Source organism: Vipera ursinii, assembly GCF_947247035.1.
Source record: "Vipera ursinii genome assembly, chromosome: 1".
Lineage (NCBI taxonomy): Eukaryota > Metazoa > Chordata > Lepidosauria > Squamata > Viperidae > Vipera > Vipera ursinii.
In genome coordinates, this window is record NC_139512.1 from 51,629,736 (window position 1) to 51,642,520 (window position 12,785).

The 12,785-nt window shown below is 38.2% G+C and overlaps 3 protein-coding genes across 9 annotated transcripts in view; 2 read left to right on the forward strand and 1 right to left on the reverse strand.

Moving 5' to 3' along the window:
• Nucleotides 1-6,399, forward strand: part of NEK9 (NIMA related kinase 9) — a 40,863-nt gene extending 34,464 nt beyond the window's left edge. Inside the window, exons 23-24 of one of the 5 annotated variants that reach the window (XR_014490774.1) lie at nucleotides 118-247; nucleotides 6,351-6,399. The gene's annotated coding sequence lies outside the window, so the exon portion shown is untranslated. Of the gene's footprint in view, nucleotides 1-19; nucleotides 248-2,498; nucleotides 2,538-5,055; nucleotides 5,433-6,350 lie in introns of those variants that run through there. The other 4 variants (XR_014490775.1, XR_014490776.1, XR_014490777.1 and 1 more) reach the window with 4 other exon arrangements.
• On the forward strand, nucleotides 227-12,368 carry ACYP1 (acylphosphatase 1). Of its 3 annotated transcripts, XM_083349098.1 has the most exons (4): nucleotides 227-247; nucleotides 9,789-10,131; nucleotides 10,800-10,900; nucleotides 11,991-12,368. In XM_083349098.1, exons 2-4 carry the CDS (start codon nucleotides 9,837-9,839, stop codon nucleotides 12,204-12,206), a joined length of 612 nt encoding a protein of 203 aa, XP_083205224.1. In that variant the 5' UTR covers nucleotides 227-247; nucleotides 9,789-9,836; the 3' UTR covers nucleotides 12,207-12,368. The 3 variants fall into 3 exon arrangements, with proteins under 3 accessions (XP_083205224.1, XP_083205226.1, XP_083205225.1); XM_083349100.1 differs by lacking the exons at nucleotides 227-247; nucleotides 9,789-10,131 and adding an exon at nucleotides 10,159-10,301; XM_083349099.1 differs by lacking the exons at nucleotides 227-247; nucleotides 9,789-10,131 and adding an exon at nucleotides 10,667-10,683.
• On the reverse strand, nucleotides 4,244-7,651 carry ZC2HC1C (zinc finger C2HC-type containing 1C; the record flags this gene model as incomplete). The annotated part of the gene is made up of 2 exons (XM_083349087.1): nucleotides 5,739-7,651; nucleotides 4,244-4,552 (listed from the first exon to the last, which is right to left on the reverse strand). Exons 1-2 carry the CDS (start codon nucleotides 7,011-7,013, stop codon nucleotides 4,244-4,246), a joined length of 1,584 nt encoding a protein of 527 aa, XP_083205213.1. The 5' UTR covers nucleotides 7,014-7,651.
• Nucleotides 12,369-12,785: the final 417 nt, after the last annotated feature.

Sequence of the window (12,785 nt, forward strand, 5' to 3'; positions counted from 1 at the left end):
TCCTCATTTGTTCTAATAGAAATCGAAGATGTTTCAAGGAACACACATTTGAGATTACTTGGTTCTACATTTATTTATCATGATCAGACATGGTAAACTTGGTCCATATTTTCACAGGCAACATTTATCTTCCTCCTGCTGCTGCTGCTGTTTTTGAATATTTTCAGCAATGGGTGCCGCTTTACTTTTTAGAAATTCTACTGCAAGATATGAAAATCTTGTAACACTTAAAACTAATCATTCAAAGGTACAACTTATCATTTTTCTCTCTATATGATGTTGCTTATACCTTTAGTCCTTTAGTTGTCATTATGATTACAGATTGTCTTCATTTAACAACCACTCATGCAGCAACGACTTTGAATTTATGTCAGGGCTAACCAAGTGGTATTTATAATCGGTTCTCAAGTTCCAGCCATCCCAACACCCTTATGTTAATTTGATTGCTATTCGTGAACTTCGCTGGCTTCCCAGAAGCAGTCAATAGGATTGCTGGTAGGGAAAGTCATAAGTCATCTGGTAGGTCACTTGCACTCTCCCCATCCCAGCAGCAGCTATCTCTGCCCCTGCTGCGCTCATACGGCACCATGCAATTACCCACACCTCAAGCAAGACACCCCCAGCCCAGCCACATTCACCATCTGCACATCCTCTGCTCAGAAGCAGCCACTCGGAGTCTTACTGTGCTATGGCAGCCACCTGTGTATCTTCTACTTAGCAGCAGTCACATACCTCCAGCTTGCTGGCAAGCCACACGGGACTTCCTTAACAACCTGTGATCCTTGCTTAAATAGCAGCAGGGAGTACTGGGATTGCCATTACTAAGAGATGTCGCAAGACCTCATGCTGTACAACCACATCGTTTAGTTAGTAATGGAAAACTTCAGTCCCAACGCTCATCATTAACTGAAGACTGCTTATATCAAGAATATAAATTATACGACACTGATCAAGATGATGAGTAGGACACATCAGTAACAACATATTCATTTGGTGCTGATGGGATCATATATAATTAGGCTTGAACAAAGAATACTGATGAGACCACCTTTCATTTATATCAGACATGTCAAACACAAGGCCCGGGGGCCGGATCCGGCCCGCAAAGTGGTTTCATGCGGCCCGCGAAGCCATCCTGGAAACAGTGAGGGAACGGCCCCCACTGCCTTGGCCCTGGCCCAGAGACCCTCCTCCTGCCGGAGACCCTCAGATCTGTCCCACTCCTGCCCAGGCCCCCATAGGCACCCTTGATGCGAACGATGTAGAGCTGGCCACGCCCACCCAGTAGGCCATATGCACTCTAGCCACGCCCACCCAGTAGGCCACGCCCACCCTGGCCACACCCACCTGGCCCCCTGAGGGCAACCGCCATGCTGATGCGGCCCTCTATGAAATTGAGTTTGACACCCCTGATTTATATAATAGTGTGTCTTGAAGAAAAATAGCTGTATATTAGATAATTGATAAGGGGATTACAAAGCACTTTTTGGTTCCTGAGTACTGGGTATACAAGGTTAGAAGATAAAAACCATCAGAAAGTACTGTAGAAGAACCAGCACTGTTCAAGCACTGCTGAAATACACCTTTCTGGAGAATACATTTAATCACTTCAGAACAGGTTAATGCAGCTGCATGTCATAGGGAAAAGACAGAACACAATTTATTTGGGAAAGCTTCTTGTACATTCTTATGACTTCATGATAGTAAATAAGCTATTTTCAGCAACTTCAGAAAATAAATAACATGAAAAATAATGTAGAAGAGGAGAAATTTCTCAATATAGGTTGAGTTCATACAACACCCTAGAATTATGAAGCACCACTTCTAATAATGTTTGTATCACCAAACCCTGCCATTTGATAAAAAAATACCTTTGCAGAGATTGCCTCTCTAGTGATACTGAACAGATGTGAGAAGCATGCTGCAGACCCCATGAGATTAAAAAAAAAAGGGTGGAGTCAAGGAAAAAGCCTTCTTTGCCATCACACCTGCCCTAAGGAACATTTTGCCCCCTAAGATGAGGTTGGCCTCCCACTCTTCTGGTTTTCCAGGACCTAAGAACCAGCTCTATTAGCATGGGGATCCAATGGTGGCATGCAACCTGGGCTTCTAGCATGGTGTCTTAACCAGTAAACCAAACTTTTTTAGCTTCTTAACTTTGTTTTTTTAGCTTTGTCTATGTTATGTTTTTTTTAATTTGGAAACTGCCCTGAGACACTTAGATAGTGAAATGGGGGTATGTAAATTTGATTAATAAAAATAAAATGTGAGAATATATAACATATAGTGCAATCAGGGATGGTATATCACTTTAAAAGACATTTTGAGGTTTAGCTTAATCTTAAGAGTATACTGTATCCAAAAAAGGTCTTCAAGCAAAAATCTTTTTCTTACTGTACACATTAGACTTATCCATATTGTTACTATAGGACAGCTTTCTAAAAGACAAGGCCATGGTTCAAGGAAAATAAAGCAAACCACTGCCTTCTACCCAATAGATGCGAAGACAACAGTACAATGATATGGCTGCATTGTACAGAACTATAAACACTACTGACCTATAATGAAAAAGTAATCATTGGTCCTTCCATTAATACAACCAACTTGCATTTACCATGATATACTAATATAGCACTTGTGCTTGTATACATAATTTAAGATTTGTAAAACAACAAACTGAATTTATTACCCCATTTGAATTTGAGCCACAAGCCAGAATTGCAAGTTCAGGTAGTGTTGGAGCACCCATAATTTCTGGAGGCAAGTTGTTCCACTGATTACTGTTATTGTTCTGCCAGGAAATTTCTGCTTAGTTCTAGGTGGTTCTCTCCTTGATTACTTTCCATCCATTGCTTCTTATTCTGCCTTCAGATGCTTTGGAGAATTGGTTGACTTCCTCTTCTTTGTGGCAGTCCCTTAGATACTGGAACTTCCTATCATGTCACCCCTCATTCTTCCTCCCCCCCATCAAATTAGACATGCTCCAATTCCTGCAACCATTCTTCATATGTTTTAGCTTCCAACAAAATTAGCAGCATAGGCAACAGTTATTTTCCACATCAGACAAATACTGAATTTTAAACCTATTATTGAAAAATGAAACTTTCCACTGTTCTTAAAATTTTAAGTTAGCACCAGATCATTGAAAATTTGAAGGTCAGATAAAACTAGCAATTCAATTTTGGGGAATCACATACTATACTCTGCTAACTGTATTATGTAAAATCGGTACTTTCCAAACAAAGCATTCATCCATATGTTTCCACTTTCAGCAAATACTACATTTGCATTTGCAAGCAAGTTATGTTCTACATATTTTAATACAGACCATGCTTGTTGCCTGAAGACAGCTAGTTTGCATATAAATATATTTATTCCATTTGTTTGCTGATTGTTCCTGCTGACCTATTCCCAGACATTTTAATAATTCATCTGTTAGCAAAGGCAGAGCTAAACAAATGCCCACTTCCAAATAACTATCTTCGTTTCCTTTCACTAATCTTAAAGTTGCAGAGAGATGAAAATCAGGTACTACAATTATGCTATAGAGAACAATCCATCAAAACTTCCACTTTTTTCTTTTACAGCAATTTGTGTAGGTTACTTTGAAGTAAGGAAAATTAACTTTATGCAATACTACAAAACAGGAAACAAAATTGACTGTAAAGCTTTTCCCAGCCAATGTAAATAGTAATACATAATACATTGAAATAGCTCTTACCGCCAGCTATCATTCTAATGTTTAAAATATTAATTTTCTAGAACATGGGTGCTTTTTCTTATGATATTCAGCACAGAAAAGGGAATCATTTATTTTGGGCAGCTCATAGAAGAAATAACTGATTGTATGTTAAAACTTTTCAATAAAAAAAAAGAAGAAGAAATAACTGATCCCAGGTGCCATCAAAGAGTCACAAGTATAGAGCCATGATTTATAAGAACGTCATATTTTCTTCCAATTTTTAATAGGCCTTTTTGCAGAGCCTTTCTTCAAAAATTCCACTGCAAAATATGTAAGGAATCCCAGCGAACCATTTTTACAGAATACAAAATTTTGAGATGAAGACACCATTTTTTGTCCATCTAGGTACCTTGACCTGTAGTATAAGGGTTAATAATTTAAAATTTGTGGATTTCTCATTGGCTTTACACTAAAACTGCCACTCAGTTGCCTTAAACCGAGAAAAATTACAAGAAACCTAAGTAGGATTACACCAGTTGCAGATACCATCTTGTCTATTTACTAGCAACGCTTTTTTTGCTGTGGTGGTGGTGGTCTGTTCTTAATGTTCTTGCACTTGGGTATATGTCTCTCAGCAACCTTGGGTGCAAACTGACGAGTACAATATGGACATAGTTTGTAGTCTGGATTTTCCATAGCTGGTGCTGGGGGAAGATCTGAGGCCTTTCCGCCTTTGGAGATGATGCTCTGCACTTCACGAGCCCTGCGCAAAGTCTTGATGAAAGAGTCATGCTTCTGTCTCCAATTGCTTTGTTTAGATGTAGCATTGCTTTCCTTGGAAGCCTGAAGATTTTGGCTGGAAGTTTTTTTCTGTAGCAAGAAAGGGAAGTGGGAAAAATAATTAAAAAGAATTAATGCAGCTTTGTTAGCTCATACTGTTACCATTCCTGTAACTATTTTTATAGCAATAACCAATAGCATTTAGGCTTATATAGCAATGGCATAGCAATTTAGGCCTATATACAGCCCCATAGCACTTTACAACACTCTCTGGGTAGTTTACAATGTAGAAGCCTTATTTACATATTGCCCCCAACAATTTGGATCCTTATTTTTCCTACCCCAAAGGATGGAAAGCCGAGTCAACCTTGAACTCTAGGTTTTGGGCAGAGTTTGCCTGCAGTACTGCATTTTAACCACTGTGCCACCAGGGCTTCTATAGAAGTTCTTTATAAAAGTTATATTGTCATATATAAGAGTAGGTTCTAATGCCAGACATTTTGAATTTTTTAAATTACATTACTGGGACTATAAAATGTATGTAAAGGCTGAAGTTTATTATTTTTAAAAAATCATTTCCCCTTCCTCCTTAGGTCATTTCAAGCTGATAATATAACATTCTTAATCTATGCCATCATTAAAATAATTCAATATCATAACTTAATTGTGAATGAAATTTACTGCACTAGCAAGAATGTTATGAATTGGATAGTGTGAAGAAGACAACTTTTGATCCTACTGCATTATGTTCCTTCCTCATCCTAAATATAAATGGTTTCTTCCTTTTTATAGTTTTTCCCTAGAACCAACTGTCAATCTGTCTTATTACAGTGACTTTTGATCATTCATTACAGATTCTGTAATGTAACAATTTTAATCATTTATTTTCAAAGTCTCATTGCCTCCTTTTTCATGAATAATAAAGGTTAAAAAATGTTAAACTTGCTCTGTATTTTTAGGCCAAGTATGAGTATCTTAAATAAACATTAATGGAGAATTTGCCTTATTTTTTGGTCTCTTCCAAACACCATTTTCAGTAGTCATCATATTTATTACTGTATTTAAATGATGGAAATTAAAAACTAATTATGGACCACCAAGTGGTATTAAGGAAGAGGTCTGTTTTAAAGAAAGCTCAGAAGAAAAAGATTGAACTCTATCCTAGCCAGATGCTGCTCAAAAAGCTTAAGGCTGGAAAACATAAGAATTAGAAAATGCATTGATAACCCCCATATAAACCACAGAATGATACATTTAATAAATGTATGCACATTACCTGTGAAATATCTGAGCCCTTCAAGAGATGATATGTTTCCAATTCAGTGCCCTTTGCTCTAGCCTTGCTTGAATCAAACACTTTTCTCTTGGATCCATGATTCTTCCTGCAAATATTCATATGTTTCTCCAATCTGGAACAGTAAAGTCTCCGTCCACAAAAACTGCATTCTCCCAAATCTTCTATATCATTTTGGATCTCTGTATATGATGGTTCTGCTGCCACTGATTCTGCATTAGCTACTGGGGTTCCTGTTAGAGAACAAGACTGGTTGTGTATAGTTGCTGGTTCTAGGCTGTGAGGGGAAGAAATATTGGAGAAGTTATCTCGAATTTTATTGTTGCTAGCTATCAATCGTTGCTTTTTGAGCCTTTCCATATTAAGTGTCTGTGGAAGCAGGGCAGTCCCAACTGAAGCTATCGTAGTCTCTGGAACAAGCACTTTTTGATCATCATCACGTAATTGTGTGGTAGATTTGGAATCACAATCTTGAGAAATGGCTGTCATTTTCTTCTCAGGCATCCGTAATCCTCCTTGCTCTCTTTTTGCTTCTGCTTTATTCTGCTGCCTTTTCCACTGGATTTTACGGAGCTCTTCTTCTGTTTTCCTTAGTTTCTCCCTAAGGAGAGCCTCCTTTCGCTGGATCTCCTCCTCCAAACTCCGTCCAGCAGCCTCCAGTTTTTGAATATAGCCTGACTCTGCTCTTTGTGAATGAGAAGTTGCTCTATTAGATTGTTGTACAGAAAAAAGAGAGGGCATCCCTACAGGCTGAGCCTTCACCCCATGTGACACTTTTGTTTTCTCTGAGCTAATCCCACAAGAAGGAATCTCTCTAGCTGCTGCATTTCCAATTTGCCAAGAACTTGGTAAGAGATCATTCCCAGATTTTGGGTGAAAGACCGGTTTAAGTGGATATGCTCTGTCAACGCCTTCTCTCCGCTTCATTCTCCAGTGGGAAGGCACAGTGCTGGCCTGACCCTTGAAACACCAGTTATGGGGGCCAGCAGAATAAAAGCCTGCTTTCTCTAAGATCAATTGACTACTTTCTGCAGGTTGAGTACAGGAAGAGCTCCGTTCTTTGGGAACATGAAGATCTTTCAATTTCTTATCTTTATAGCACACAAGTTGCTGCTGGGTATTATTCCTCAGATGTTCTAATTGGGACTGTTCTTTAAGAACTTCAGGATGACATCTTTCCTGACTTGTGGCAGGAAGACTGGAATTGGATGCTATTGGATCCATATGTGAACACACAGCCAACTGCAACTGAGCCATTCAGCATTTCCACTAAATCTGAGGAAATGCAACAAATTATATACATGCTATAATGTCAGCTCTCATTCTAGTATTCCTTTATTATGATTGAGAAAATGTGCTCTGATTGCAAGTAATCTAAATGAATGTTCTTCAACAAAATGAATGTAGGATTTCAGCCATGATCAATAAAAAGAAGTGTGCAAATGAAAGAACGTAGTTTAACAGTACTGCATTGCGTCTAATATATCTCACAGTCTGAATGTGGAAACCATAAAAGCTGCCCACTCCATACCTATTTTATTCTGGACAGTTATTAGATTGCATAGAATGTATTTGGAGGAATTTTCTACTTTGTCAGCTATAATGCTGACAGACTGAATAATCTACAGAATATGGAAATAATTTTAGTGGTTAGGATCACAATTCTTGAGGGCACAAATAATCCTTAGGGTTACTAGGAAGCTGAGAAAAAAGGAAGTGAATAGGAAAAATGAAAACTGGAAGACAAGTGTCTTACACTGAGGTCATTTAAAGGTCACTCGTAGGACGCTGGAAGAAACAAAGTTGCTCACTTCCCTGTCTCCAGGGATAAAAAAACAACAACAACTCAGTATGGTTGCCACAATCTGGTGATTGAAGCTCCATCTGTTTCTTAAGTGTGGAATGTGTAAAATCCCTATTAAAAATGAACTGATTTAATCATGGTTGCATTATGACATTTTTGACCACACCCTGCATAATCTCCATCTGCCTTCATTGCATTTCTAAATAATAAGTCAACATTTCTATTTTGTACTCTGAAACACCTTCTTTACCAAGATTTTGCAGTAAAGGGAAGAAGAATTCACATAATTTTTGCATATAATCAGATCTATCTCAACTTGGAGTACTGAGTATATCATAAGGTTATAATCCTGACATTTTTTCCTCTAACTGTGTATTCTTTTCAGTTTGTAGATCTCTAGAATGTAAAAGATTGTACAGAGCTAGGCCTAACACCTGATTATTTGTTCCTTGCCCTACCTGCTTTATTAAATCAACCACAACTGGTCCCATATTTTAGGGAGTGAGCAATGCTTCCTTGAAGATGGGATATTATTTCTTGCCTAAAGATGGCAGATATAAGATCTTAGTTAAAAAAATTGTTTATGCAATTATAGACCAATAACAGACTCACACAATGCATTTCAGTTCATTTGGCAGTGATTGACACAAACTTTAGTGAATCAAGCTAAAAAATATACATATGTGTGAAGACTGGTTAATTGTGCTAGATTTCAATAGCTGTGCATGCTAAACAAAGGTATGCTCCTAGATTGTCTGGTAAGAATGGGTCTTGGGACCAGATTTGTGAACTGATGTTTAGTTTGTTTTACCTGAAGTAAAATAGCAGGTTCATAGTCTGAGTGTGCTATTTAATTGGCTGCCATTGGACTTAAGATTGTGAGAATTACATTTGCACAGATAGTTGCAATTTCTAAATTAATTGAGTTAGCAACAACTGTCCATACCTTCACTACAGTATATCCCATCTTGGATACTGTAACCTATAAAATGGACCTAATCTTGAAAATTATCCAGAAATTGCAGTTGGTGTAAAAGGAGGCAGCCAGACTAGCAATCAATGCAAAATTCAAGGAATAACAGTATGTATCCTAAAAACTCTTCATTGGCTGCTGGATGTTTATTGATGTAATTTAAATTGATCCATGTTGATATTAAGTTTTCAAAATCCTAATAGCGTGTGGGATCTGACATATATAAGGGTCTGGCCTTTCCTATTACAAATATGTCCAAAGATCAATATTTGCAAAAGATGTTCTTTTCAAGATATATTTGGAACACTTGTACTATGTTTTTCTCAAGCTACAAAATGTACTCCCTTAGGATTTATATTTGTTTCCCGTTTTCCCAATTTAGAAAAGTTATAAATAAAAAAAGTCAGTATTTACAGCAGAGAAATTCCTTTAAAACAGCAAAGGCAGAAAGGGAATTTACAGCGCATAACAAAAAACATTTGTTTATTTGTGTCTGTTTTTCATCCTTCATCATAGCATTTCCTTACTTCTACAATATAGAATTCATTAAAATTTACACACCCTAAAGCTGATGGAAATCTCTCTCTCTCTCTCTCTCTCTCTGTGTGTGTGTGTATACATAAACACACACACATACAGTACATGCTCACTGCCACTGTTCTATAAATTCATTACTTTACTGTACTTATGTCCAATACAAACAAGTCAAGGCAATCAAACTATTTACTAGCCTATAGAGCAGAAATAACTTTTCTTTGTGTGGTTACACTAGGAACCTGAAGAAAGCTAAATCATACTTAGATGACCTTTTCATAACTCTAAAACTCTAGGTCTAGGTCATTTTCCTTCCTAATGCCTGTCTCTGTAGGTAAAATATTCTTCCAGTTGAATCCCAGTCCATTGGCTCTTCCATATTTCTTGGCCACAATTTAAAATGGTTTACCATTCCTTTTTTCTAAGTTTTTTTTTTAAACTTTCTGTTCTAGCTTACAGCCCGGGGATTTCTGGTTGTCTCCCCTAAACAAATGCGATTCCACTTAGCTTTCTAATATTACCTGGGAGAAGCCAAGGATCGTGAATGCTTTTGCTATTAGGGTTCACTTCTATAGGAAAGAGGAGTGAAGGGAAAGCTTCCCCCCTAAAGGGCGGTATATAAATAAAATTATTATTATTATTATTATTATTATTATTATTATTATTATTATTATTATTATTATTATTATTATTATTATTATTATTATTATTATTATTAAAGGCGGCCGCTACAGCTTACACAGCATTAAACTAGCGCTCGTCTCTATTAATGATTTTACACTGGTGTAATGGGACCAGAACTGCCGGTTCTAAATTTGACAAAACTCTGGAAAGAGGGAACCGACGGACACACTGTCGCTGCTACAACTTGGAATTCACGCACCTACCCAAAGTAGCCCGCCCGCCGGCTCCAGACACGCAACCGCTAGGCACGCCGCGCCGCGCCGCGCCCGCCTGCCTGTTTCCTCTTACCGGGGCCACCAAACCTTCGAGCGGCGGTTTAGCACCGTTGCGTAGCAACAACAGCGCGCCCGCTACATCCGATTCCACCACAGCGGCTTCCGGTGGGTGAGAGTCTTTCTTTAGGAATCGCACCATCTCTTCCTTATATTAGCTATAGCCCAAGCTGTCCGCCGTTTAGCCGTAAAAAAAAGCAGCAGCGCTGTTCGACTTATTAATCGTTTAATTAATTCCACTTTGGTTCTGTATCCTGAACTGAAGCCGGTCTTGGGAGGTGTGTTCGTCGTTAGTGGCCGTTGCTGCGCCGCTCGCGCCCGGTCGATTCTAGAGGGACAGCCATGTGCAGGGGTAGGCAACCTCGGCTCTTTTATGACTCATGGACTTCAACTCCCAGAATTCCTGAGCCAGCCAAGCTGGCTCAGGAATTCTGGGAGTTGAAGTCCATGAGTCATAAAAGAGCCGAGGTTGCCTACCCCTGGCCATGTGCGAAGCTGGCAGAGAAAGCTTCGCGTTGCCGGGCGAAAGCTGACCCGGCAGGTCTCGGAGGCTTCTGTCTTCTATATCCAACGGGGTGGAAATAAGGGAGGGGTCTGTCGGAGCGATGCCTTGCCCTCCAACCTCCCCTGCAGGACGCCGGGGAGGGAAGCGAGAGTCAGGTTAACTTCAGTTATAAGGGCTTCGACAATGCAGTCTTTGGAGGTTGCTCGAGGGACAGTCTCCCTGCGGGGGTGGCACCTGCCTCTCTTTTTCTGCTTGACTATTTTGTTTTCAGGACAGGCACCCCCGACCATGGCTGAGGGGCAAGGCCTCGTTTCGGTGGACTATGAGGTGTTTGGGAAAGTGCAAAGGGTATTTTTCCGCAAACATACCCAGGTGAGTGGGCTCAGTCTGTAATTCCCCTGAGGTAATAATAGATTATACAGTAACCGGTAATTTTTTGTCACTTTTCTCCCATTTCTCTTCTGCACTTGTTTCCAAACTGGTGAACGCTCTGGAGGTGGTTAATAAATTAGAAGGTTCCACCTCCATCCGGTTTATGTATTGGTCCATTTTTATCTAGCTCTTTGTTGATTTTTCATGTTTTAACTTTTAATGCTGAATGTTTTTAATGTTCTTACCATTTGATATTGTATTTTTGTGTTGCAAGCCACCCAGAGTTGCTTGACAGTGAAATGGGTGGCATATAAATATAATAATATATATATAATTGTGAAGACTTTGGAGGCTTTGCTTAGGCTGCTGAATATAAGTACTCCTTGACTTATGACCGCAATTGGGACCAGAATGTCTGTTATTAAGTAAAGTGGTTGTTAAATGGGTCATACCCCAATGTTATAATCTTTTTTAACCAATGTTATTAAGTGAATCATTGCAGTAGTTAAATGAATCATATGCTTGTTAACTGTTTCTGGTTTCCCCTATTGACTTTGGTTGTCAGAAACTGGTAGGGAAAATAATAAATGGTGATCACATGACCCCAAGATGCTGCAACAATCAAGTACATGCCAGTTGCCAAGCACCAAAATTTTATTTACATGACCATAAACTGATGACTGCAGTGGTCATCAGTGCAAGGACTAGTCATAAATCACATTTTTCAATGCCATTCTAAGTTGCAACATTGCTAAATGCATGGCTATAAGTCGAGGGCTACCTGCAGTCCTAACTTGAATTAAGTCATATTATTGAAGTCAATAGAATAGACACATGTAAGCTGTTTTTGCCTTTATTATTGTAAGATGCCATTGTCTTTTATATTAGCTCTTTTTAACAACACATAATATATTTCCAATTAGTCTTGGTTATCTTGGATGGCCTAGCAGAAGTTTGGATTACACAGTAATTTAGTGGATGTATAATAATTCTCTACAGAGGAATTCTAAAAGTTTTGATATAATTCAGATTAATCATATGTATATGTGAGATTTTTTTTAAAAATGTGCATGTATATTGTTATTTTTAGGCACAAGGAAAAAAGTTGGGTCTAGTTGGCTGGGTCCAAAATACCAACTATGGCACCGTGCAGGGACAAATCCAAGGCCCTCTTGTCAAAGTCCGACAACTTCAGGAATGGCTTCAAAAAACAGGAAGTCCCAAATCTCACATCGACAGAGCTGAATTCCACAATGAAAAGAAAATTGCTCATTTAGAGCATAGTGACTTTTGTATAATCAAATAAGAGGCTTAGGAACAGAAAGCACTGGATTTATAAAGTCAGCCATGGACTTATCTAGAAGAAAGTCATTTAGTTTTCATTTTCTTGTAATTGGTTAAAAGCATTCTTTCTGTTGTAATTATTTATTATATGAAGCTTCTATTAAAGGTTTTAAGATAAACATTTCCTGAATTGAGTGATGTCATAATATTTTGTTAATAAAGGCATGTTTGCTGCATCATATCCGGAGCTATGTATAAAAATGAGATGCACATGTTAAAAAATTGCAAGTATATAGAATGTAAATTTCAGAATTTCATTGCAAACATATTAACTTTTTAGGGTTTTTGAAGTTTCATAAATTGTAAAATAATTTGATATGGAGGGTAAATATACACTAAAAAAGTAGTTCTATTTTAAATAAGTGTGTCATGGTTCCGATAGATGAAACCCATCAAAAGAACTTTGAGGCAAAATTCTTCCTTAAAGAACATTTATTCGGGAAACAAAGTATCGGCACTACATAGTTGAACCTAAAAACTAAATTCCCTTCCCCCTGATACAAAGTAACAAAGTATAATTCTCACCTCCAATAAACTGTCA